At 52.3% G+C, this 26,914-nt stretch overlaps 1 protein-coding gene across 7 annotated transcripts; it reads left to right on the top strand.

Annotated features, from left to right (window-relative positions):
- Positions 1 to 46: 46 nt before the first annotated feature.
- SUSD3 (sushi domain containing 3) lies at positions 47 to 26,445 on the top strand. Of its 7 annotated transcripts, XM_034967730.2 has the most exons (8): positions 72 to 186; positions 5,844 to 5,966; positions 9,459 to 9,508; positions 10,392 to 10,505; positions 17,131 to 17,319; positions 19,180 to 19,327; positions 20,803 to 20,934; positions 25,849 to 26,444. In XM_034967730.2, the coding sequence occupies exons 4-8, from the start codon at positions 10,457 to 10,459 to the stop codon at positions 26,057 to 26,059; spliced, it is 729 nt and encodes a 242-aa protein (XP_034823621.1). In that variant the 5' UTR covers positions 72 to 186; positions 5,844 to 5,966; positions 9,459 to 9,508; positions 10,392 to 10,456; the 3' UTR covers positions 26,060 to 26,444. The 7 variants fall into 7 exon arrangements, with proteins under 7 accessions (XP_003807902.1, XP_008958232.1, XP_034823623.1 ...); XM_055091773.2 differs by lacking the exon at positions 5,844 to 5,966 and having other exon boundaries at positions 80 to 186; XM_034967732.2 differs by lacking the exons at positions 5,844 to 5,966; positions 9,459 to 9,508 and having other exon boundaries at positions 63 to 186.
- Positions 26,446 to 26,914: the final 469 nt, after the last annotated feature.

Below are 26,914 nucleotides of genomic sequence, written 5' to 3'. Positions count from 1 at the left end.
CCTCCCCGCCCCTCACCCAGGCCCAGGCCCAGGCCCCGCCCCCACAAGCCGGGCTCACTCCCCTGGCAGACCCCGCCAAGCGCCTCGGAGCGCGCAGGATGCGCTGGGCGGCCGCCACCCTCCGTGGCAAGGCGAGGCCCCGGGGGCGGGCCGGGGTCACCACGCCTGCCCCAGGGAACCGCACAGGTGAGGGCTGGGGCCGAGTGGCCGCGTGCGGGGCTCTGCGCCCATTTCACAGACGGGAAAGCCGAGGGGAAGGGGTCGCGGGGCCGCACAGCCGTGGGTGGGGGCCACAGCAACGATCTGCCCCGAGGACGAACCTCCTCGACCCTCCGCCGGCCCAGCAGGCGCCCTAGCGGAGCCGAAGCCTGGCAGCGAGCAGTTCGAAACCAGGCGGCTGCACGCAGCAGCCCGCGCGCCCGTTCCCGAGTGGCCGCGGCGCCTTGGTCCCGGGCGTCTGCGGCCAGCGCGGCCGGCCAAGCCTCTCCACGCCGCAGGCTCCGGGCCCCTCCGCGCCCCTCCGGGGGAAGTCGAAACCGGCCTCACCTGGCGGGCGGGCGGCGCGGGGGCGGGAGGGGGGAGCCGGGAGCCCTCTCTGCGCCTGAGGGAGGTGTCATCTTCACGATTCCTTGGTGACCAGCGCAGCTCCACTTTACAGATGGAGAAACTGAGCCTGCGAGAGGGGAGTGGCTGTCCGAGGTCACCCTGTAGCCAGGCTTGGGATCGCCTCGGCTGTCTCGGAGGAGGCTCAGAGGCCTTTGGAAGGAAGAGAAGCTGCTTTTTATTTTACTTTTAAGTGTTTGAATTCAAGAATGTGCTTAAAGAGCTGTCTGCTCCCGTGCCCAAGGCTCCGGGGTTCGAATGCTGGCCTTGCTCCTTGAATGATTCTAAAGTCTAACCCTTTTAGAAACGGAACCAAACCGGAACTCTGGGTCTCAGATATCCCAAAAGCTTACTTCCGCGGCCACTGCCCACGAACGTTAGGCCTGAGGGTTCTGGGCGTCTCAGGCGTTGCGGGGCTAAGGCTCTGCGCAGGAGGAAGCTGAGGCCCGGAGTGGGGTGGGCTGGACCAGGTCACACTGTGAGCCTGCAGCCCCAGGGAACTGGCAGGAAGGTGGCAGGAGAATGGCTTCCTCTCACAGATGGGGAAACTGCGGCTCAGGGAGCTAATTCACCGAGCAGAGGTCCGCAGCTCAGCAAAGTGGGCGCTGAGACTTGTTCCTGGCGCTGGTGGATTTGGTTTATTTAGTTTGACTCTGGCAGCCTAATGTCCAGAGTCCCTAATTTGGTGTTGGGGTGATGAGCAGTTTTGCTCCTGTGTTTGAGCAAGGCCTGCCCAGGGCCTGGTACTACCTGAGGAGCCCCTTCTACTGGCACAACAGCCTGGGGGCGTGGGTGCCAGTGCCCTTTGGATAGCCTTGACTTGCCCAAGGTCAGCCCAAGGCCAGGGAGTATCTGGAGGCTCTGGCATATTTGCATACAAAAGGCTGTTTGCCTTGGAATTTGTGCTGGGAATGGAGCTTAGTCTGGCACCCTGTGCTCTTGTTCATCCTGCCTGGCCCTGGCTCTGCCTCTGACCACCATGACCACTTCCCAGGCACTGGCCCCCTTGTTGGAGTTTTGGGTTAGGATCCCCCCTGTGACCTGGGGTGAGTCGCTGTACCTCTGTGCCTCAGTTTCCCCATGTGCCCCAGTTTCCCCACTGTATACCTGCCCCCAAGCTTGTGGACAGGCCCAGTGGAGCCCAGGGAGGGTACTTGTTCTGGTGCAGGGATGATGCCATCATCTGGACTCCATCACTCCCCTGCCATGTGACCTCAGTTTCTTGCTCTGTGAAATGTGCTGTGAAGTTAGAGGCTGGGGGGTTGGGAGCCTTTGGAGAGGATTTGACACTAAAACACCACTGACCAGGAGTGGTGGCTCATGCCTCTAATCCCACACTTTGGGAGGCTGAGGCGGGCGGATTGCTTGAGTCCAGGAGCTCGAAACCAACCTGGGTAACATAGCAAGACCCCGTATCTACAAAAAATGCAAAAAAAAAAATTAGCTGAGCATGGTGGCATGCGCCTGTAGTCCCAGCTATTCGGGAGGCTGAAAGGTGGAAGGATTGCTTTAGTCCAGAGTTCGAGGCTACAGTGAGCTGTGATCACCTCACTGCACTCCACCCTGGGCAACAGAGCGAGATTCTGTCTCAAAACAAAACAAAAACCAAAAACATAGCACGGGGATGTGTGTTTTTCCCACCATCTTTAAAATGGGGCCATTACCACTGGTTTTCCTAGAGTAGATATGAAGAGCACAGTAGTGTGGACAGACTCGTCTTCCTGAGAGGCAGGAAGTGGTCTTCCCTCATCTCCCATGAGCGCCCTGGGAGAAGGGCAGGGCGCGGGGGAGACTAGCTCAAAGTAGGAGTTTATCATGTTTGTTGTATGACTGGCCCCTGGCCCTGCTCCCAGGTCAGCCCCAGCACTCCCTGATCTGGGAGATTGTCCAGGAAAGCAGGGTTCCAGTGGCTGTAGGTAACCCCCCTGGCATCCGTGGAAGGGCCTTGGAGGAAGGGCCTGGAGAGGGGGTAGCAGGAGGCATGCTCTGCTGGTGCCTTCTTGGCTTCACCCCTGAACTCCTGCCCCAGAACTGGACTGTGTCCATTTTACAGAGGAGAAACTGAGACCCCGTGAATGCATGTGTAAATCAAAGCAAGGCAGACACGCCCTGTGATGCCTGGCTATGGCCTCCTGCCACCCATTGGCATCGAAAGAGCTGCTGGTAGAAGGCATAGGTTCCCGGGCCCTCAGTTTTCCACCAGGGATGTGGGAGTACACGTTCCTCATTTGGAATTAGCCCAGCTCTTTTCTGGAGGATTGTGTGCTTTCCACATCCTGAGGCCACCCTGCTGCTCAGCCTGGAGATGGAAGGCAGAAGTGGCTCTGAAGCCTGTGCCCACCCTCCATGTGGAGATGGGCTCAGAGAGGGCAAGTGACTTACCTGAAGACACACAGCCAGGGCTGTGGGACACCCACATGTAGTGTTGGGGCCAGGCCTGTCCCCACTGCCAGGGTCTTGGGGGTCCTGTTCTCAAAGCACCTCTGTGTGCAAAAGTCACCCCCTTTAAACTCTGAGAAATTCCTCCTGAAGGTTCCTGTTTCACATTTGGGGGAACTGAGACCCAGATTGAGGTCACACAGGGACTCACTGGCAGGTGGGGATCGAGTCTAGGTGAGACTGGGTTCAGCAGCCTGCCTCTGTCACTCTCTCCCACAGCCTCAGCCAGCATAAAAGGGAACATAGTTACTTAATCCCACAGCAGGCGAGGTCAGGGTATAGGGGCTGTGTGGCGAATCCCAGGAGGGAGGATGGAAGGGCCGACCTGGGGTCCAAGGTTCCAGATAAAAGATTAACAAGTACGGATTGTTCTCAGACGCCCGGCTGGCCTCACAGGCTGGGAGGATGAGAATCCACCCGGTCAGGCTTGGCCCCCTCCGTACATAAGGCCAGGGAGGGAGGAAGCGCAGCTGCAGCAGGTGGCCAGGCAGAGGCGCAGGCGTGGCATGTGGGCTGAGGGCCGCTCAGGCATCACACAGGTGTGGCCCTGAGGTACCCATTGGTCCTCTCCACCTGCCCCTGAGCCGTGGGAGGGCCAGGCAGGGCCTCGTGTGTTTTTATTTTGTATCTTGTTTGCATCAAATCTGTTTTCTGTTGTTTTTCCCTCTTCTGTAAGATTTACATGCAAAGGGGTCTAAAGGGTGCCAGGTAAGAAATGCCCCAGCACTAGGCTGGCAGACCAAGGGCAGCCACAACCATGGGCTGGGGAACAGCAGGTGGGTAGGATGGGGCTGGAGGGCAGGACGGATCCAGAGAGGCAAGGCCTCTGCCTCCAGCTTTAGGGAACAGACATCCTCAAAGACAGCTGGGGTGTGGGGTCCTCTGCAGGGGTCAGGCACAGGAGGGCCATCTGCAGGCAGCTGGGAGTTCATGAGTATTTGAAGCAGGGGAGGGGACAGGGGACAGATGGGATCTGCCTCTCATGCATCAGGCATGGGGAGGGGCTCAGGAGGTCAGTGAGGGGTGGCCCTGGGTCCCCTGGGAGTCCGGGAGTCTCTGTGTGAGCAGGACTTGGCTGTGCAGTGGTTAGAGACAAGGGTGATCCACCAGCTCCATCCTCATGCCTTGGTGATTTCTTGGAATGTCCCTGGGAGTTGGGTGCAGGTAGAGACTTTGTAGACCATAGCTCCTGGCACTGTGCTGCCTGCCTGCCCCATCCTGGCTGTGTGTTTGCTGTGAATCCTACGGAATCCTGGCTGTGAGTTCGCTGTGAATCCTATGGAAAGGGCTACCCCAAGGGGACAGGAGTCCAGCCTCCTACTCTTGGCACTGCCATCATGCAGCCAGGGGCCTTGGGCAGGTTTGTGGGCCTCAGTTTCCTCATCTGGAAAATGAAGCCAGCCCAGAGAAAGTGTTTCCTGGCCTCCCAGGCTCAGGAAAGGAGTACAGGAGACCCCACTGGGGCCTGGAGGGTTGAAGGTCCCCTGTATGCTGCAGACCTTGGGGATCAAGGGCTAAGGGCTGAAGTTTCCCTGTGTTCCATGGACCTTGGGGATTGAGGCCCAGGGCCCCAGTAGGGCTCATGTCCTGGGCTGCTCAAGCCCTGACCTAGGGAGTGATCCTGTGCACCACATCCTGCTCCAAGATCTCCATAGGGCAGTCCTGCTCTTCCCAGACCCCAGGCGGGCAAGTCACCAGTTTTGCAGACGGGGAAGTTGAGGCTGAGCCAGGTGAGAAATTCAGGTCCCAGACCTGCTGCTGGGACGGGTCTTGTCAGGATCAGACCCCAGGAACCTACTGGTTAGCCCTCCAGGAAGCCTGCCCACCCAACTGGGGGCTAAGAGGGGGCATTGCCAGTCAGTGGCTTCTCTTTCTGTGGCCCCTGCAGCAAGAGAGGCCACAGGAACATGACTTTGCCTCCCTGTGCCCTCTTGGCTGAGGGCTTAAAGGAGGTTGGACCTCTTGGCCACCCTGAGGAGGCAGGTCAGGGCTGTGAGCCTTGAGCAAGGACTCACCCTACCCTCCCTCCTACCAGTTACTTCCCCCAGACCCTCTGCTTGACTTATAAAGGAAAGCCATTCCAGCAGTGCACTTACATTAGGACCTGGGCATGAGACCCTTCTTCTGGTCAGCTGGCTAGAAATGCAGGGTCTGATGCCAGGACTGCATTTAAGGCCCCCCAGCCCCACCAGGCACCATCCTTCTCTGCTCATGGACAGTTGGGCTGGCGTCAGTTTTACTGGGCTTGTACTCCAAATCGTTCTATACTTTTATTTGAGTTTTTAATTTGACGGCGCATCCCGGACTTCTTGTAGGTCAGTGTTACCTCGCTGGCTGGTCCCCTTTCTTTGGTTGTGGGTGGTGACTTCACCTTTTTTTTTGAGACAGAGTCTCACTCTGTCAACCAGGCTAGAGTGCAGTGCCGTGATCTTGGCTTACTGCGGCTTCTGCCTCCTGGTTCAAGCAATTCTCCTGCCTCAGCCTCCTAAGTAGCTGGGACTACAGGCGCACACCGCCACGCCTAGCTACTTTTTGTATTTTTAATAGAGACAGGGTTTCACCATGTTGGCCAGGATGGTCTTGATCTCCTGACCTTGTGATCTGCCCACCTTGGCCTCCCAAAGTGCTGGGAGTACAGGCGTGAGCCACTGCACCCAGCCGACTTCACCCTTTATCCCCCACGTCTGTGAGGCTCAATGATGCAGGCAGGACAGGCTCTGGGGATGCTGGGAAGGGGATGCTGGGAACAGCTTGCCTGCTGTTGATGCCTTTCACTGTGACATGTAATCCACCACCTGCAGTTGCTGTCTGAGGACAAGAGCCCTCACTATAGCAGAACCTGGCGGCTGAGAACACAGGATGTGGCTTTTGGCAGATGAAGTGTGAACCAAGACAAGACCTTGGTCGACCTCAGACATAGCTAGGTGAGAGCCGACTGGTCAACCTCAGACATGGCTAGTCATGAGCTCCCCACAGGGCTCAGCACAACACACGGGCGGGCAGGGGGAGGAGCTGCTCCTTCTAAAACACACTTAGAGGAAGTCAGCTGTGGAGGTGGCCTTGCTGGGATGATCATCATTTCATCCAGTCCTCGCCCCACCCTGCCTGTTGTGGTATTTGTAGGTGGAGACACAGGCCCAGGGTGGAGAAGTGACTGGGGTCTTCTGGAAAGGCCGGGCCTACCCTCAAACCCAGGTCCTCTGGCTCCAGAGCTGGTCCTGGCTGCCTCGAGTGCATGGGAGGCCCTGGCGGTCACATCCTTCTTGTTTGAGAGAAAGCTATGTCCCCGCGGTGACACACAGTCTCAGTAGAATAAGTCCTAGGGATCAGCCCAGTGCCCAGACCGCTCAGCAGTGGTTAAATGTCTGGGTCCTGGATGGGGAGTGGTATGGCCACCCCTTCCCTGGGACCCCGGTGGGTGGGAAGGGGATGTGCCCAGGGGATCAGTTACATGTCAGCAGTGGGGATGCTCAAGGTCTTCCCCCAGCATTTTTCTTTTGAACGTGCAGCAGAGTTTAAAGAATTTTATGCCTGGACACGTACCAGCTCGATTCCACCCTTTGCATTTCGCTGTGCCTGCTTTCTCACATCTGTCTCCATCCCTTGGTCCACCCCTCCAGGCATCTCATTATTCTAATGAAGTTCTAGTTTTATTTTTAAAGAATGAATTCACGTTCATCCATTCATCCTCTCACTGGGCAGACACTCAACCAGGCGCTGTTGTGGGTGCTGGACACACTCACCCTCACCAACCTCTCCTCCCATCCGCCAACGGCTACTCCCAAACCTCTGGCTGGTGGGGCCTCCTCTCTGCAAGGGCCACAGTGGGCTGGGAAGCCACAGAGGAATGCAGAAGTCGCAGCTCTAAGTTAAGGACTGGGAAGTGTTGGCTGCCTGGCGGCCCTGGGGAAGGGGCCACGTGGCCAGCCCGTGGCTGCCCTGCTGTGTCTGCCAGGGCTCCAGAATCCCATAGCCACCTCCTTGGCCAGAAGGACAGTGCATATCCAGATCCCAAGATCCTGAAAAAGCAAAGTGGTCCCTGGCCCTTGGGGAGTGCTGATCACGACTCTTGCCTGTGAGGTGAGGCTGCCAGTCCTCCATTCCTTTGTTCTTGCATTCATTCATTCACTCATTCCTGCACTGATGTCTCCAGATATGGAGCATGGTAGTTGACGGAGAGCCCAACCCTGGAGACAGAATTCAAGTCCTAGCTGTGCCACTGGGAGCTAGGTGACCCAAGGCCAGCGAGAGTCAGCCCAAGGTTATAGGAAATAGCCCAGGCCAGGGGTTAGAGCTGTACCTGGCACACAGGTATGCTCAGCGTCAGCTGTCATCCGCCCAGCATCCCTGGGAGGTTCTGCCTCCTGCTGATCTCAGTCCTGCCCACCATGCCCTCCATCCCCCTGAAGGGCAGGGCAGCTCCTCAGGCCCTCCCCACTCTGTGTACCGCCCCTAGAAATTGTGCACCCCTCCTCTGCAGCCTCCCCAATCTGAAGGGCTGATCTTTTTAACCCTGACAGAGATAAGAAGCAAAAAAAGTATCTTCAGTTGCTTTTTCTTTTTTTGGAGATGGAGTCTCCCTCTGTCGCCCATGTTGGAGTGCAGTGGCATGATCTCAGTTCACTGCAACCTCCACCTCCCAGGTTCAAGGGATTCTTCTGTCTCAGCCTCTTGAGTAGCTGGGACTACAGGCGCACGCCACCACGCCCAGCTAATTTTTGTATTTTTAGTAGAGACAGGTTTTCACCATATTGGTCAGGCGGGTCTCAAACTCCTGACCTCATGATCCGCCTGCCTCAGCCTCCCAAAGTGCTGGGATTACAGGTATGAGCCACCGTGCTCGGCCAAGTATCTTCAGTTTTAAATGTGTATTTCTTTAATTGACATATTTTCCCCCTGATTTTTTAAACAGCTTTACCGGGCCATAATTCACATACCATACAATTTACCTTTTTAAATCATAGAACTCAGTAGCTTTTGTACATTCACGGATATGTGCTACCATCACTCCAGTCAATTTTATTTTATTTTATTTTATTTTTTTGAGACGGAGTCACTCTGTTGCCCTGGCTGGAGTGCAGTGGCACAATCTTGGCTCACTGCAACCTCCGCCTCCCGGGTTCAAGCGATTCCCCTGCCTCAGCCTCCTGAGTAGCTGGATTACAGGCGTGCACCACCACACCCAGCTAATTTTTGTATTTTTAGTAGAGATGGGGTTTCACCGTGTTGGCCAGGCTGGTCTGGAACTCCTGACCTCAGGTGATCTGACCGCCTTGGCCTCCCAAAGTGCTGGGATTACAGGTGTGAGCCACCATACCCAGCCACTCCAGTCAATTTTATAATGTTTTTAATCACTGCATAAGAAAATCCCATACCCCTTAGCAGCCATCTCCCAGTTTTCCCTTTCCCCCAGCTTCTGACAGCCACTAATCTGCTTTCTGTCTCTGGATTTGCCTATTCTGGACATTTCATATGAGTGTCATCATATGACATGTGACCTTTTGTGTCTGACTTCTTTCACTTAACACAGTGTTTTCAAGGTTTATCCATGTTGTAACATGGATCAGCACTTCATGCCTTTTGATGATTTAATAGTACTCTGTGGTGTGGATAAACCACATTTTGTTTATTCACTTATTGGTTGACAGACATTTAGGTGTTTCAGCTCTCTGGCCGTTACAAATAATGCTGCTGTGAACATTCGTGTACCCATTTTTGTGTAGACAGGTATTTTCATTTCTCTTGGCTGATTACCTAGCAGTGGAATTACTGGATCATGTGGTAATTCTGTGCTTAACTGTGTGAAAAACCACCGGACAGTTTTCCAAAGCTGTTGCACCATTTTGTTCCCAAACTAGTAGCTTCTGAGGTGCCAGTTTCTCCACATTTTTCCTAACACTTCGTATTGTCTGTCTTTTTTTTTTTTTTTCTTGAGACGAAGTCTTGCTCTGTCCCAGGCTGGAGTGCAGTAGCCTGATCTCGGCTGACTGCAACCTCCACCTCCCAGGTTCAAGTGATACTCCTGCCTCAGCCTCTCAAGTAGCTGGGATTACAGGGGCCCACCACTATGCCTGGCTAATTTTTGTAGTTTTAGTCGAGACAGAGTTTCACCCTGTTGGCCAGGGTGGTCTCAAACTCCTAACCTCAAGTGATCCACCCACCTCGGCCTCCCAAAGTCCTGGGATTACAGGCGTGAGCCACTGCGCCCAGCCAGCCCTTGGTATTGCCTGTCTTTTTGACAGACTTCCTTGTGGTTTTGATTTGTATTTCCCTGAAAGTTAATAATTTTGAGAATCTTCTTGTGCTTATTGGCTGCTAACTTATCTTTTTCAGAGAAATGTCTGTTCAGATCCTTTGGCCATTTTTCAATTTTGTTGTCTTCTAATTGAATTGTAATAATTCTTTATATGTTCTAGACACATGCCTCTTATCAGATACATGATTTGCAAGTATTTTCTCCCTATTGGTAAGTTGTCTTTTCACTTTATTGAATGTCCTTTAAAGCACAAACATTTTTCATTTTGGTGAAGTCCTGTTTTTATTTTTCTTTTGGTGTTTGTCTTTGGTGTTAGATCTAAGAAACCATTGCCTAAGTTTACAAAGATTTTCCCTATGTTTTCTTCTAAGAGTTTCATAGTTTTAGCTCTTACTTTTAGGTCTTTGATTCATGTTAATTTTAGTATATGGTATGAGCTAGGGGTCCAGCTTCAGTTGTCCCAGCATCAGTTTGTTGAAAAACTATTCCTTTCCCATTGAATTGTCTTGGTACCCTTGTTGAAAATCATTTGACTATAAATGTAAGGGTTTACCTCTGCACTCTCAGTTCTATTCTGTTGGCCTTTATGTCTGTCCTCATGATAGTACCACACTGTTTTGATTACTCTAGCTTTGTAATACGTTTTGAAATTGGCAAGTGTGAACCCTCCAACTTTGTTCTTTTTCAAGAGTGTTTTGGCTATTCTAGGTCTTTTGCATTTCCATATGAGCTTTAGGATCAGCTTGTTGATTTCTGGAAAGAAAGCAGCTGGATTCTGATAGAGATTTTGTTGAATCTGTATATCAGTTTGGGGAATACAGTAGATTCAATGAATACAGTAGATACAGTGAATATAGTAGATACAATGTATCCAACGGGGATACATTCCAGGACCCCTCAATGCATGCCTGAAACTTCAGATACTATATATGTTGTTTTTTTCCTAAACACATGTACCTATGATAAGTTTAATTTATTAATTGAACAGAGTGAAAGATTAATGATAACTAGTAATAAGTTATACCAATTATAACAATATATTATAATAAGAGTAATGTGAATGTGGTCTCTCTCTCTCTAAATATCTTAATAGACGGTACTCACCCTTCTTGCGATGATGTGAGATGATAAAATGCCTACATGATGAGATGAAGTGAGATGAAAAACATAGGCCTTGTGATGGAATGGGAAATTCCAGAGATAATTTGTAAGTTTTACACTGTGAGCCGCTCTGAGTGTTGTGATGAAATCTCACCCATCCCGCTCCACCCCGCCTGGGATTGCTGTCAGTCACTTAGTAGCCCTCTGGGTTATCAGACCCCCTGATACTGCAGTGCTTGTGTTCAGGCAACTCTCATTTTACTTAATAATGGCCCAAAACACAACTGTTGTGAGGTACTATTTTCTGATTGTGGAACCACCGGTAACTGAAACCATGGAAAGTGAAAACAAGGATAAGGACGGACTACCATAATATGTTGCCATCGTAACAATATTAAGTCTTCTGATCCATAAGCATAGGATGTTTTCCCATTTATTTAGGTCTTTAATTTCTTTCAACAACGTTTTGTAGTTTTCAGAGTATGTGTTTTGCACTTCTGTTATTAAATTTATAACTAATTTATTCTTTTTGATGATGTTGTATAAAATGTTTTTCTTAATTTTCAATTTGCTCACTGCTACTGTACAGAAATACATTGACTTCTGTATGTTGACCTGGTATTCTACAACCTTGCTGAACTAATTTCTATTTATAATGGCTTTTAGTGGATTTCTGAGGCTTTTCTACATATATACGAAATCATGTCATCTAATGGAGATTGTTTTACTCCTTCCTTTTTTTTTCTTTTTTTTTGAGATGGAGTCTCACTTTGTTGCCCAGGCTGGAGTGCAGTGGTACGATTTTGGTTCACTGCAACCTCTGCTTCCTGGGATCAGGCGATTCTCCTGCCTCAGCCTCCCAAGTAGCTGGGATTACAGACATGTGCCACCCACACCCGGTTAATTTTTGATTTTAGTACAGATAGGGTTTCACCATGTTGGCCAGGCTGGTCTTGAACTCCTGACCTCAAGTGATCCACCTGCCTCGGCCTCTCAAAGTGCTGGGATTACAGGCATGAGCCACCATGCCTGGCCGAGCCATTTGTTTTTCTTTTCTAACTTACCCATTTTGCTGTGATTTTTGTCATTGGCTTATTAATATATAAGTGCTGTTTATGTAGAGAAGATACAAATCTCCTATTACATATATGTTACAAATATAAGAATCTTAGACACCGCATCTAGTGGTGGCTCCCTCCCTGCTATCAGTGGGCATTTGGGCAGGTGAATCCACCTCTCTGAGCCTTACCTGTAATAATACAGATAAAGAATGTGGGGTGCTCTTGAACAGAATATTCTATCCATACATGCATTGTTATTGTTAGTAGCTGTGCAAATGCTGAGGATCCATAGACAGGGAGCAGTCAGAATGGCCCTGCCCAGGCCAGAGGCTGGCCTTCCCCAGATACTGAAGGGGCAGAAAGGATGGGGGCAGCCCGGGGATAAAGAGCCAGGTGCCTGCGGTTGACCCTGGCGGAACCACAAACTGGCTGTGTGACCTCAGTGTCCCTGAGCCATGGTTTCTGGGGCTGCAGAATGGGGGAGACAGTTCTTCCAAGGACATCATGGCTCCTGCCCTCATGTGTACCAGGCACAACCACCTTCCAGATGCCTTGGCATTACACCTCATTTCCTCAGCACCCCAGTCCAAGGTGGGCACAACAGCTGTGCTGACTTTGAGGCCGGGGCAGGCTCCCTTGCCTGGGCCCCCAAATGTGTGTGGTGGAGGTGGACTAGGAGCCCCACAGGCTGGAACCCGTGTGTTCGTTTCTGTACTGTCACCCAACAGCTGCTGAAGCGCTCAGCACAGAGTAGAGCCTGGGCATTATTCTTCCTTCTGTTATTATTGTTGCTGATATTCCTACTTTTGTTATTGTCACCTTGGGGCCCCAAGTGGACCAGCCAGAATCCCAAGCGCTAAATAGGGCACTGGGCTGAGACGTGTTGCTGAAGCTTTGTATCAGATTTGAGCCAGTCCACTTAACAAATCCACAAGAAAACAGTGGCCTAACTCCAGCTGGAGTTTATTGCTGTCTCTTCTTAGGATCCGAGAGGTTGGTCTGTCCTTTCACACGTCTACCATCTTTGCTCCCTGTATTAGTCAGGGTTCTCTAGAGGGACTGGACTAATAGCATAGATGTATATATAAAGGGGAGTTTATTAAGGAGTATTGACTCACACGATAACAAGGTGAAGTCCCACAATAGGCTGCCTGCAAGCTAAGGAGCAAGGAAGCCAGTCTGAGTCCTAAAACCTCAAAAGTAGGGAAGACAGTGCAGCCTTCAGTCTGTGGCAGAAGGCCCGACAGCCGTTGGCAAGCCACTGGTGTAAGTCCAAGAATCCAAAAGCTGAAGAACTTGGAGTCTGATGTTCAAAGGCAGGAAGCATCCAGCATGGGAGAAAGATGAAGGCCAGAAGATTCAGCCAGTCTAGTCCTTCCACGTTCCTCTGCCTGCTTTTATTCTAGCCTCACTGGCAGCTGATTAGATGGTGCCCGCCAGATTAAGGGTGGGTCTGCTTCTCCCAGTCCACCGACACAAATGTTAATCTCCTTTGGCAACACCCTCACAGACACACCCAGTGACGATACATTGCGTCCTTCAATTCAATCAAGTTGACACTCAATATTAACCATCACACTCCCCAATGCAGAAGTGACACAGCATCTATGCTCACACCTCATTGGCCAGGTTCAGTCACGTGACTGCTCCCTGGAGGGCAGGTTGGGAAATGTAGTTTTCAGTGGTGATCACATTTCCAGCTGCAACTCTGGGATGGGGAGAAGGGATACTAGAGGCAACCGCAGCAGGGGTGGGAACTAGAGTTGCAGCTGCCCAGGATGAGGTGAGATGGGGCAGATTCCACCCACTGGGCTTGGCCATCGGGGCTCCCGAAACAGTGTGCTGGGTCTCAGTTCCATCCCTACCACCTTCCCACTGAGTGACCTTGGGCATGCCATTGAGCTTTGCTGTGCCTCAGTTTCCCCATCTGTAAGGTAGGGGTAGACCACCCTCCTCATAGGGCTATAACGCAGTACAGCACCCATTAGGCCCCCAGTGTTGTCTGTGTTAGATCAGTCCCTCCCCCATCCCTCCCAGAAAAGTACACAAACCATAAGCCCCTCCCACACCTCTTCCCTTGCTAGCAAGTATCCTCAAGGCAGAAGCAGTGTAGCCTGACCCTCCCAAAGCGGTGGGGCATGTCTGCCTCAACCCCTCCTGAGGGCCACCCCTGCCTCCGCACTCTCGCCCTCAGCATCTCAGCTTGTTAAGGCCCTGGGGTCCTCAGTCATGCAGAGGCCAGGGGCAGGGGGACCACTGGGTGCTGCTGGGGAGTGGGTCAATGTGACCTGACCAGCTGCAGCCAAATGCCATCCTTCACTGTCACTACCATGGCACAGAGCCTCTGGTAGCCTCCACTTTTGCCAGATCCCAGACCAGACTTCAGGGCCTGGCCTGAAGCCCAGCTCTGCTGATGCCCATTAATAGCCGTGGCACACATGGCTGGGGCAAGGGGTGGTGTGACCTCTCTGAGCCTCAGTTTCCCCCCAGATGGGCTTGTGAATTCAGATGTGGGATAAGAAATGGAGTGATATGTCTCGCAGATAAAGACCTTGCCTGGGCACACAGCCAGCCCATGTGACTGCTCCTGGGCGGATGTGAATAAATCTGGGGGATGGTATGCAGCCTACCGCAGATGTCTTTGGTAAACATTTTAAAATTAGAGTCCGCAGAGTTTGCTGGCCAGTTGGTTGTGGATTGAGAAAGTAGGTTTCAAGGTTTAGGGCCCAAGCAACTGAAGGATGGAGGGACTGCTGATTTAAATTAAAGTTATAAGAGGCGAAGCTACATGGTGAGCAGGTTTGGGGAGCTCAGAAGCTTGGCTATGTCTCGTCTCAGGCTCGGTGGGCAGTAGGACTTCCATTCCTGGCACCCAGGGCATGGTCCTGGCTGGAGATGTAGCACACAGAGGACAGAGGAAGGTCGTAGCAGGTCAGTGTGGAATAATGGGGTCCCTCAGACTCTGCATGCCCCAGTTTTTGTCCCTGCCATCACCCCCATCTCTGGGTGTCAGTCCCTGCCTGTGCCGAGGGAGACAGGCACAGAGATGCTCAGGTGGCCCTTCACCACTGCTGCCTCCGGTCAGTCTCTGCCTCTGCACACACCATGCATCAGCACGGCCTGCTGTCCCTGTTCTTTCTTTTTTTTTTTTTTTTTGAGATGGAGTCTCGCTCTGTCGCCCAGGCTGGAGTGCAGTGGTGCAATCTCGGCTCACTGCAAGCTCCGCCTCCTGGGTTCACACCATTCTCCTGCCTCAGCCTCCCAAGTCGCTGGGACTACAGGCGCCCACCACCACACCCGGCTAATTATTTTTCTATTTTTAGTAGAGACGGGGTTTCACCGTGTTAGCCAGGATGGTATCAATCTCCTGACCTCGTGATCCGCCCGCCTTGGCCTCCCAAAGTGCTGGGATTACAGGCGTGAGCCACCGTGCCCGGCCTGTCCCTGTTCTTTACCTGTGATGCACCAGCGGTCCACTGTCAATGCCCAAAAATCAGGAAATACCAGATAAGCAGGAGGAAGACCCTCCTGGATTTGGACACCAGGAGACCTGCTTGGGGATGTCCTTAGCAGTTTCACTGAATGTCCTTGAACCCCAGAGACAACTCAGATGCAGGGAACAGGGACACACACTGAGGCCCATCTGCACAATGGAACACTTCACTGCTGTGAAAAGTAACCAGCTGCTGATATATGCATAGCACAACGACTCAGATGCATTTTGTGTGTGTGTCTGTGTGTGTATGAACGTGTGTAAAGTTAGACCAGAGCCTCCTTGTCTGGTTCTAAGTCTTCCCTGCAGCATAAGAGCTGTGTGACTGCAAAAAGTGTGGTAAGACCCTCTGCCCAGTTTGCTCATCTGTCGATGGGGATAATGATGGTTCTCCCTGGGTAGGCTGCTATGCCGATAGATGATGGCACATGTAAGGCAGGTGCAATGGCATCCAGCCACAGTAATCTTCTCAGTCCCAGCTGTTGTCGTTATAATTTTATAAAAATTCTCGATTGCTGTTGCATCCAGAGCATCTCTGTGTCCTTATTTAAGAACATCACTGGCCGGGTGTGGTGGCTCACATCTGTAATCCCAGCACTTTGGGAGGCCAAGGCGGCCGGATCACGAGGTCATCATGGCCAACATGGTGAAACCCCGTCTCTACTAAAAATACAAAAAATCAGCCAGGTGTGGTCGCACATGCCTGTAATCCCAGCTACTCGGGAGGGTGAGGCAGGAGAATTGCTTGAACCCAGGAGGTGGAGGTTGCTGTGAGCTGAGATCACGCCATTGCACACTCCAGCCTGGGTGACAGGGCAAGACTCTGACTCAAAAAAAAAAAAAAAAAAAAAGGAACATCACTGTAAGTGCTGTCTGGTATTTTAATGTCTGGATGGCCCCGGGTGAGGGAATCATTCCCTCCTGCTGGAGGCGTGGGTTGTTTCAGCCTTTCACTATTATGTATGGTTCTGAGGTGGGCTTCCCCATAGAGAAATCTTGGCAGCAGATTCTTTTTTTTTTTTTTTTTTTTTTTTTTTTTTGAGATGCAGTCTCACTCTGTTGCCAGGCTGGAGTGCAGTGATCTTGGCTCACTGCAACCTCCGACTCCCTGATTCAATCGATTCTCCTGCCTCAGCCTCCTGAGTAGCTGGAATTACAGGCACGTGCCACCATGCCCAGCTAATTTTTGTATTTTTAGTAGAGATGGGGTTTCACCATGGTGGCCAGGATGGTCTCAATCCCCCGACCTCATGATCCACCTGCCTCGGCCTCCCAAAGTGCTGGGATTACAAGCATGAGCCACCATGCCTGGCCAGCAGATTCTTATTTCCTGTGGCTAAAGGTTCATATACAACATAGGGTGCTTATTGCATTTACCAAATGCTCTGCAGAAAGGTTGGATCTGTACCCCAGCCCGGGCACAGGGCTTCCCAGGCCCTGCCAACTTGCACATTGTTTTCTTTTTGCCTTTACCTCACCAACGCAGGAAAAATGAGCTCTCCCTTGAATCAACATTTCCTCAATTGCCTGTGGGTCTGCATTTTTCATGACTGTGGGCCACTGGTATCCTTGTGAATTGCTTGTTCACACATTAGAACTTGTTGGTTTTTTTTAAAACTGAATATTCAGTTTTCATTGATGTGTAAGACCTCTTCATATATTAAGACTACCGAACCAACCTTTGACCTATGCTTTCCAAATATCCTTTCCCGAATTTTTCACCTGAGTTGGTTGTTTTCCATTATTAGGGAGCCTCAGAAGCTTTTGCTTTCTGCTTTGTATGCAGTCAAATCTGTTGATCTCTCTCTGTCCCTCTTTTTTTTTTTTTTTTTATTCTGATTTCTGCCTTTGGAGCCGTGTTTAGGTCATAATCAAAGGCCATGCCTCAGTGTCTCAGGGAAGGTATGTTTGCTTTTATTGTCTTCTAACACTTGTTTCTTTTTTTAACGCTCCAATCCTCAACATCTAGAGTGTACTTCATGGAGGGATCCAGCTCTGCGTTGTCTCCCGGTCTGGATGACCCCATGTGACCTCTAGAGCATCCAATGGCCTTTGGAGCTGCACCCCACCCCTGTGCTCCCCAATGCTGTGCCAGCACCTCACTCCAGGGTCCTGCCCAGCCCTGCCCTGCGTGCCCACCCCCCCCTGCCATGCCTCATACCTGCCTGTCTCCCCAGGCACCTGCGCTAAGCTGCGGCTACCCCCGCAAGCAACCTTCCAAGTCCTTCGTGGCAATGGTGCTTCCGTGGGGACCGTGCTCATGTTCCACTGCCCCTCCAACCACCAGATGGTGGGGTCTGGGCTCCTCACCTGCACCTGGAAGGGGAGCATCGCTGAGTGGTCTTCAGGGTCCCCAGTGTGCAAACGTAAGGACCCCTCTCTCAGCTTGGTGGCTCTGGGGGTGGGGGATGGCCCCAAATCCTGTCATGGGGATGGTGTGGGTGGGGATGGCGTGGGTGTCTACTCACAAGCAGCTAGGCCAGTGTATAGGGTCCCATTCCCAACACTGACAGCTTGCTTACATGTCAGCAGCCGGCTGTAGGCCCTCAGCCCTCCCAGTGCCATGCTGGCAGCACGGACCCAAAGCCTAGTAGCGGGCCTCCAATCCTGGCTCTGCTACCGACTCAGCCCCTCACCGCCAAGAGGCTGTGCATGCTCTCTGAGCCAGCACGTTTTCATCTGTTAAGCAGGAAACTATGTTTGTTCATTCATTCATTCATTCATGTACACGTGCACATGGCCAACTTTAATAGGATATTTCACGTATCAGGAATCTTAAGTACTGGCAACACGGAAGGTCATAACGTGCCTGGCCCTGGAGCTCCCAGTCTGTGGGAGGCGATGGTTTTCTGGTTGTATTTCTTGTACAGGTGTTGAAAGGTCCACAAGATAGTCCCTTTTCAGTGCCCAGCATGACATTTCCAAAACGAAGCTATGTGTGTTATGTTCATGTGTTTTGTGCATAAAAAGGGCTCAGAGTCAAAATAGTTCGGCAGATTCTGGGTTTTTATGCTGCAGGACTTCTCAGAGCCTATAAAATGTTCACATGCTAGGTGATTCTCTGAGGATGCGAGTGTTAGGATTAGATTCTGAAAGGCAGAAAACCCAAAATACTAGGATTAACTATGATGGAGCTCAACCTTCAGGGTGGGCAGGCAGATCTGTATAGGCTCCATGGCAGTGGGAGCCAGGCCCCTTCCCTGGCATGGCTCTGCTGGGCATGGCCTCAGCCTCATGATTCAAGGTGGCAGCAGCTGTGTTCCAGGCAGCTGTTATGGGGTGAGGGGCCCTGGGGCCAAAGGGCAGGCCCCAATGTCTCAGGGAAGGTTCTTAGAAGTTGCCCCACATCACTTCTTATCTTCCACTGGCCAGAACATGGTCCTGTGACCACTGGGAAATGTAGTCTCCATTTTGGGTGGCCAGGATCCACTAGGGAGCATGGGAAATGGGGCAGGGGACAGGGCCATGTTCTCTACGTGGGGGAGTAAACGGTGTTGCTCAAATTAGGATTCCGAGGCCTTTTTTAGCCAGAACATCCAGTAGAATCTGATGGAACTAGTTTTTTGAGCATAGCTGAGGTCACACAGCAGATACATAGTATTTTGGACCTTCCTGGAAAGTGACCTGAGAAGGCATGTAGGCCCCCTGAAGAATGTTGCCACCTTGGGGCATTGTGAAAACCCAGACCATGGGCTGGGCAAGGCCTCCTCAGCACTGTCTATTGTCACCTCCTCTCTGTGGCCTGCCCTTCCTTCATTCCTCAGGCAGGACTCCAGTGGGTAGGAGCCAAGGAGGCCATCACTCTGAACTCCCTGCCAGAACTTCTGTAATTGACCACTCTGCAGACTTCTACATACCCTACAAAACCCTGCTCAAATACCCCCTTCAATTAGCCACTCTGCACACTCCTACACACCCTGGAAAACCCTGCTTAAATACCCCCTTTAAATAGCCACTCTGCATACTCCTACACACCCTGCTCAAATAACCTGCTTCTTGGGGAGAGTCTTCTCTGATAGTCCCACCTCCAAATATAGTTTGCACAGATCTTTGCCTCAGCCCCCAGCACCTCACTGCCCCCTTACCATGCAACAGGGCTCACTGAGGGCTGCCCAGGCCCTGTCTACACCCAGGCCCTACCCGTACCACCCCTGAGACCCCCAACCCCTGGGCCAGGCACATCTGGGCAAACCTCGCCCAGGAGCTGGTGGTTGTCTCCCACACAGTGGTGCCACCACACGAGACCTTTGGCTTCAAGGTGGCCGTGATCGCCTCCATTGTGAGCTGTGCCATCATCCTGCTCATGTCCATGGCCTTCCTCACCTGCTGCCTCCTCAAATGCGTGAAGAAGAGCGAGCGGCGGCGCTCCAACAGGTACGGTGGCCTCATGATCTCAGGGTCCTCCCGGGAGGCGCCTCTTGGCACCATGGGAGGAGGAAAGGGCAGAGTGTTTCAAGGGAACCCCGGCACTGCCCTCAGGGCACCCGTTCCTACCACTGCTGCTCTGGGCCTGCGTCTCCCCAAGTGCTGCTCCCGGCCCACGCAGCAGCCAAGGGCAGCATCACAGCTGGGGGGCATGTGGGCCCCCAAGGCCCTGCTCTTAGGCCAGGCTATGGGTTCACGGGGGATTATTTTATTTATTTATTTTTTTTGAGACGGAGTCTTGCTCTGTCACCCAGGCGACAGAGTACAGTAGCGTGATCTCAGCTCACTGCAACCTCCGCCTCCTGGGTTAAAGCAATTCTCCTGCCTCAGCCTTCCTAGAAGCTGGGATTATAGGTATGTACCACCACACTCGGCTAATTTTTTGTATTTTTAGTGGAGATGGGGTTTCACCATATTGGCCAGGCTGGTCTCGAACTCCTGACCTCTGGTGATCCGCCCAGTGATCTGCCTCCCAAAGTGCTGGGATTACAGGCGTGAGCCACCGCGCCCGGCCCGTTTTATTCTTAAACCTGCACACATATGCAGTATGTACTCTGCTGTGTTAACGGCCTGCAGGGCTGCCACACACGCCCCCTAAACCTTGAGAGGGAGTCACTGTCACTGCAGATGGAGGGCTGGTTAACCACAGCCCAGCAGCGAAGTCCGGCTGTCTGTCAGGTTTTTTCCCCATGGTTATTTATTATTATTTTTTGTTTTTATTTTTTATTGTGGTAAAATATCAATACATAAAACTTAACTTTTTTTTTTTGAGACGGAGTCTTGCTCTGTCGCCCAGGCTGGAGTGCAGTGGCTGCATCTCAGCTCACTGCAAGCTCCACCTCCCGGGATCACGCCATTCTCCTGCCTCAGCCTCCCGAGTAGCTGGGACTATAAGCGCCCGCCACCATGCTCAGCTAATTTTTTTTTGTATTTTTAGTACAGACGGGGTTTCACCATGTTAGCCAGGATGATCTCGAGCTCCTGACCTCATGATCTACCTGCCACGGCCTCCCAAAGTGCTGGGATTATACAGGCATGAGCCACCGTGCCTGGCCAAAACTTAACCTTTTTAACGTCTACAGTTCAGTGGCATTAAGTATGTTCACGATGTAGTGCAGCCATTAGCACTGTCCAGCCCTAGAACTTTCCACCACCTGTATTTGTAAGTAAAGTTTTATTGGAACACAGTCATGTTCATTGTCTACTGGTGTGTGGCTACTTTTGGTCTGCAATGGCAGAGTTTAGCTGTGGGAGAAATCATGTGTCTCACCACACCAAAAACATCCACTGCCCAGCTCTTTGAGAGGTTTGCCAGCCTGCACTGGTCCTGCAGACGGTGCCCTGGGCCTACATGGAGCCCGTTTCCACCACCGTCAGGGATACACCTGCATGCTCAGAGTCCTTCCTCCCAAACTCTCCTCCAGGTCAGCCCAGCTGTGGTCCCAGCTGAAAGATGAGGACTTGGAGACGGTGCAGGCCGCATACCTTGGCCTCAAGCACTTCAACAAACCCGTGAGTGGGCCCAGCCAGGCGCACGACAACCACAGCTTCACCACGTGAGCCCGGGTCTGGGTAGGGGACATGCTGGGGGACAAGGGGTCCAGCTTGGTCAGGCCCCGGGCCACCTGCTGCTCCCACACGCTGAGAGCCTGCTGCTCCCACACGCCTAGCCCACCCAGAACCTTAACTCCCATCTCTAAAACAAGAGGCTGGTGGTCCTTGTAGCACTCTGTCCTGACTCTGACATTCTAGGACTCAGAACTGCCCCCAGCAGTGTTTTCATCTGGAGGGTCCACCCTCCAGGGAAGCTGAAGCTTCTACACACCTGTGTTCCCTCCACCCACACCCAGCAGGGCTCTGCACTGAGCTGCAGTCACTTGCTCTCCCTCCCGTGCTCTGTCCCTCTCCTTTCTCTCTCTCTTAATACACACATACATTTTTTTGCCCTGAACCAATATAAGGACATTCTTTTTCTGAGTCCAGAAATTTAATACTGATTGGCCAGGCTTGGTGGCTCACACCTGTAATCCCAGCAGTTTGGGAGGCTGAGGTGGGAGGATCACCTGAGGTCAGGAGTTCGAGGCCAACATGGTGAAATCCCGTCTCTACTAAAAACACAAACATTACCTGGGTGTGGCGGAGTGTGCCTTTAATCCCAGCTACTTGGGAGGCAGAGACAGGAGAATCACTTGAACCCAGGAGGCGGAGCTTGTAGTGAGCCAAGGTTGTGCCACTGCACTCCAGCCTGGGCGACAGAGTGAGACTCCGTCTCAAAAAAAGAAAAAAAAAAAAACCAACAGAAATCTAATATTGATTGCATGTGGCCTGTTGAGTGGAGAATGTCCATAATCACACGCAGCACTCAGCCACCAGGTCTCTGGGCTCCTTAAACTGGTATGGGCCTTCAGTTTTTCATGGCATAGTCTTCTGAGGGTTCCAGGCCAGTGGTCTCATGCAGAGGCTCCTGTCTGCGTCTGTCTGGTGTTTCTGTGTGACCAGGCCCGGCTCTGCATTTCTGGTGCAGGGCTACATGTGCAGATCACAGACATGGGCCAGGCTGCCCCCACGGGCCACATGGAACGGGGTCTCTTGGCTGAGGCGAAGCCCCCCAGGTCCCTCCACTGTCAGAGCCTGAGGAAGGGGCTCTGCAAGTGTCCCTCCACTGTCTCAGCGGCCTCTAACTTGTGGTCTCAGCGTGCAAGGCTGATCCTGCCAGATCCGCTCTTGCCTTGGGCATTACAGAATGGTGACTTTGTTAATTCTGTTGCACTTCTGACATTCCTTCTATCAGGGATGAGGATGAGCTGTTTTTTTCTTTCCTTTCTTTTGATTTTGTTTTGTTGTTTTAGCATCACATGAACTCATGAATATTCTTTTCTGAAACTTTTATTTTGGGAAAAGTTCACAAATACACAAAAGTAGAATATTGTCACAGATCTCCTGTCCCTGCCTCCCATTCTCATGGTCACCAGCTAAGCCAGGCAACCTCATTCATGCCCCTTCCCCCGCATTATTTTCAAGCACACTTTTTGTGGGCTCCGGTTCTTGGCAGTAGGAGCTCTGCCAAGCCATGGCCTGTGTCCTTCTGATCCATCCCCATCAGTCTGTGAGTGCTTCCTGCCTTGCACAAGATGTTCCAGGCCCATCTCATGCTTTCTGTGCCCATCTCTGCGGTTGGCCACTGCTCTGGGAGCCCTGTTTCTCTGGGTGGAGAACAGCGCTTAGACACCGGGGTCTGGGCGGGCATCCAGATGACATCATTGAGCTTGTGTTCCCTTCCTTCAGGCCTTCCCGCTGGAGTCTTTCGAGGCTGCAGTGCACTTGGTCCCAGCTCTCATGGCCTCACTGTATGACTAACAGCTCCATGCCTCAGTTTCCTCACCTGTAAAGTGAGGATTGCAGTAGCGCTCACCCTTTCAAGTTGTTGAGGTTACCTGAGTCCAGGTGTGTGCCTCTCTTGCCAGGCCCAGGGTGAGAGCTCATTGAATACTGGCTGTTACTGTCGTTGCCACTCTTACGACCTTATGCAGATGGGGAAACTGAGGCACAGGAGATGGTGGTCTCTGTGGCCCTGGGTTAACACACACCGTGCTGGGTCTGGCCAACACCTGCAGGGAAGGAATTCACCTTTCTGTCTCCTTTCCTGGCGCTTCAAGTGTGTATTACATCAACAAGGATGTAGCCGAAATGCTGCCATTGATACTTCTGCACTTAGCAACACGTTCCAGGTCACCATGGTGGTCTGAGGCCTCCAGGCTATCATTCCTTACAGCAGCCCATTATTCCAAAGCTTCCAATATCTGCTAGACCCTCCCCTGTTGAGTGGTCAGGCGTGGTCAGTGTCTTTTTGCTTAGTGCTGTTTTTCTTTTTCAAGACCACAACTCTTGGGGCTGATCCTAGGAATCGATTGTTTAGGCCCAACAGTCTGAATATTTTATGACCACATTCTTTCCCTGGGAGCTCTGGTACAAGTGAATGTGGCCATATTTTTCTGGTAACTGCATCATCACTGAGTGCTGACCATTTGTTTATCATTTGTTTCTTACAGTAGCTACAAGTTGTGTGGGTAGTTTTCGTCAGCATTTCTTTGATGAATGTCGAGGAAGAATGTTTTCTCCAGCCTTGGCTCACCAGTGCCATTGCTGGCATGAGTCATTTTCTGTTTTCTCTGCTGAATTACCTCCTAATGTTTTGCTCCATGTGTTGTGGGAGGGCACCTGACCCATCAATTGGCTGTACATTTTTTAGGCCTCTTTCCTTTTTTTTTTGAGGCAGAGTCTTGCTCTGTCGTCCAGGCTGGAGTGCAGTGGCGTGATCTCGGCTCACTGCAAGCTCCGCCTCCTGGGTTCACACCATTCTCCTGCCTCAGCCTCCCAAGTAGCTGGGACCACAGGTGTCCGCCACCATGCCCAGCTAATTTTTTGTATTTTTAGTAGAGACAGGGTTTCACTGTGTTAGCCAGGATGGTCTCGATCTCCTCACCTCGTGATCCGCCCACCTCGGCCTCCCAAAGTGCTGGGATTACAGGCGTGAGCCACCGTGCCTGACCCCCTTTCCTTTTTATTTTAGTTTTGTTGGGGCCTTGGTGGCTAATGCCTTTCCTTTTGGGTAGTGAGATATCCAAAGCCACTTTCAGAGCTCCTCCATTGCCCCACCTGTGATCCCCACTCCCCATTACAGCACTGGGACCAGATCGTCCTGTGTCATAACTGGTAAAGTGCCCATGGAATGGGGGAAGGAACAATTGCCTCTCAAGGCAACATGGTGTCCAGGATGATGGCAGCCACAGCTGCTGCCGCTGCCACAGGGGCTTTGCTGGCCAGAGCATGATGCCGAGGGGCTCCCAGGGGTGCTGTTTGGGACCACACTTCTGCCTGGTCCCAGCGCCACAGACACTGCCTCTTACACTGCGGGAACTTGCGCAGTGTGTGGTCGGACGTGTGCGTCCCGTCCAAGAGTGGCCACAGATCTGTGTACAGGGCTGTGTTCACCCCCTCTGGGGAGTGAGAGAGCCAGGGCGGGAGGGAGGCACCCTGACAGGGCCGTGAGAGGCTGGAGGAGGCCGGCTTAGGGGCCACTCTGATAGTCAGCTCAAGAGGCAGGAAGTGGTGGTGAGGCTGAGGGGGATTGGGAGGGGGACCCTTAGGGCAGAGCCCCTTCCCGGAGCTCTCTCACACATGGAGACCTCAAGCACTCAGCCCAGCTTCGTGGGGACTCAGAGAAGGCGGGTCCTGCCCAGGGCTACAAAGCCGATGGAGGCAGAGTTCCCTGAGTCCCCAGCCCTGGGCCCCAGGCTCCCAGGCAGGATCCTCGGGATATGCCTGTGCTGGGGCTGCCTACCCCTCAGGCAGGGCCCAGGCTGCCTCCATAGGTGGTAAATTGCCTTTAGCAAGGTGAGGTTTGCCTCTTGACCTTGTTTTTATTTCATAAGTACTTCTCAGCACTTGCAATGTGCCAGGCACTGTTCTGAACTCTTCCAAATATTAACTCTTTTCACCTAGGGGTGGGTACTACTTTTATCCCGTTTTCCAGGTGAAGAACTAGGCAGGTTAAGAAACTTGTGTAGACTCCCACACAACCAGTAAGTGAGGCTGGGTGAAGTCAGTCTGGCTCCTGCCTCCCCGAAGCTGCCTTTCGTCTCCACCAGTTATTGATGCTTTCACTTACTCATTGCATAAGCAGATCATTTCTTAATTCCTACTACTTACTAGAGTTTTTCTGAGAATTAGTTGTGGGTGGGAGCCGTGATCCAGGAAGGCTTCCTGGAAGAGGTGATGCCGGAAGTGAAAGGACTAAGAGAGCCTGCTTTGGGAGGGGAGAGAGACAGCCTCTGAGGGGAGGAGAGGACATGCAAAGGGCTGGAGGTGGGAGCCGCCAGGCAGCCCACATGGAGCAGAGGCCAGTGTGTGTGTGGAGGCTGGAGATGGGACAGGGCCAGGATCTGGTCAGCCTGGGGAATGGCTTGGTTTGTATCTGGGGGAGTAGAGAGCCACAAGAGTACTGAGGGTGGAGCAGGTGGGTGATCCAGCTCCTGGCTACCAAAGAGGCAGGCCTGGCAGGAGGGAAGATGTCCTCCCCTTGACCTCCTGCTCCCCAGCGTCCCTTCTCTGCCTGGGACATCCCAGGCCCTGGCCAGACAGCTGGGTTCCTGGTGGTTTCTGCACACTCTGAATGAGCCCCAGGAAGTCCCTTCCCACACCTTAGGGGGGCAAGTGTCTGACTCCTGGGCCACGCCCTGGTTGTGTAGATGAAGGACCCACTTGCCAACAGGGCCCGGCAGGGAGATGGAGTGACCTCTGTGCACCTTAGGGTGCAGGGCAGCTCCCAGCAGGAGGAAACGGGCTCCCCAGTGCTCAGGGCAGCAGTTGCCCCAGGCCCACTGGAGGGCCTGGGTACCTGGGAAGGTATGGAGTTGGGGATTAAACCCTATCCACACTCTTTTGCCAACTCATGCCTCCTCTCTCCACAGAGACCATGGTGAGAGCACCAGCAAGCTGGCCAGTGTGACCCGCAGCGTGGACAAGGACCCTGGGATCCCCAGAGCTCTGAGCCTCAGTGGCTCCTCCAGCTCACCCCAAGCCCAGGTGATGGTGCACATGGCAAACCCCAGACAGCCCCTGCCTGCCTCTGAGCTGGCCACAGGAATGCCACAACAGCCCGCAGCATATGCCCTAGGGTGACCACGCAGTGAGGCTGGTGCCCATGCTCCACACTGGGAGGCCAGGCTGACCCCACCAGCCAGTCAGCTACAACTCCACATCAACTCCACATGCGCCCAGCTCGAGACTGATGAGTGGAATCAGCTTCCAGGTGTAGGGACCCCTTGAGGGGCCGAGCTGACATCCAAGGCTGAGGACCCCAGTGGGGAGTGTTGTGTTCCGACATATCCTGGCCGTAACGATTTTTATAGTTATGGACTACTTGAAACCACTACTAAGGGTAATTTACCAGCTGTGGCCTCCCACTAACTAGCATTCCTTTAAAGAGACTGGGAAATGTTTTAAGCAAATCTAGTTTTGTATAATAAAATAAGAAAATAGCAATAAACTTCTTTTCAGCAACTACAGAAAACTACCTCAGCATCTTCCTCCACAGGATGTACTGCTTCCAAGCAAGGACCCATGGAGGGTTCTGCATCTGTTGTCTGTAAAAGTGCAGTTGAGGGGTATGAAGTAAAACTAAATAATTGTTTCTTTTTTTTTTGAGACAGAGTCTCACTCTGTCGCCCAGGTTGGAGTGCAGTGGTGCAATCTCCGCTCACTACAAGCTCCGCTTCCAGGTTCAAGCGATTCTCCCACCTCAGCCTCCTGAGTAGCTGGGACTACAGGTGCCCACCACCACGCCCACCTAATTTTTTGTATTTTTAGTAGAGATGGGGTTTCACCGTGTTAGCCAGGATGTCCTGATCTCCTGACCTCGTGATCCACCTGCTTCGGCCTCCCAAAGTGCTGGGATTACAGGCGTGAGCCACCGTGCCCAGCTAAATAATTATTTCTAATACTGAAAACTACAAAGGTAACAGTGGTTGGTTGATG

The sequence above is a fragment of the Pan paniscus genome, chromosome 11 (assembly GCF_029289425.2).
Source record: "Pan paniscus chromosome 11, NHGRI_mPanPan1-v2.0_pri, whole genome shotgun sequence".
In the NCBI taxonomy this organism is placed as follows: Eukaryota; Metazoa; Chordata; class Mammalia; order Primates; family Hominidae; genus Pan; species Pan paniscus.
This window is presented reverse-complemented; position numbering and strand designations above follow the sequence as displayed.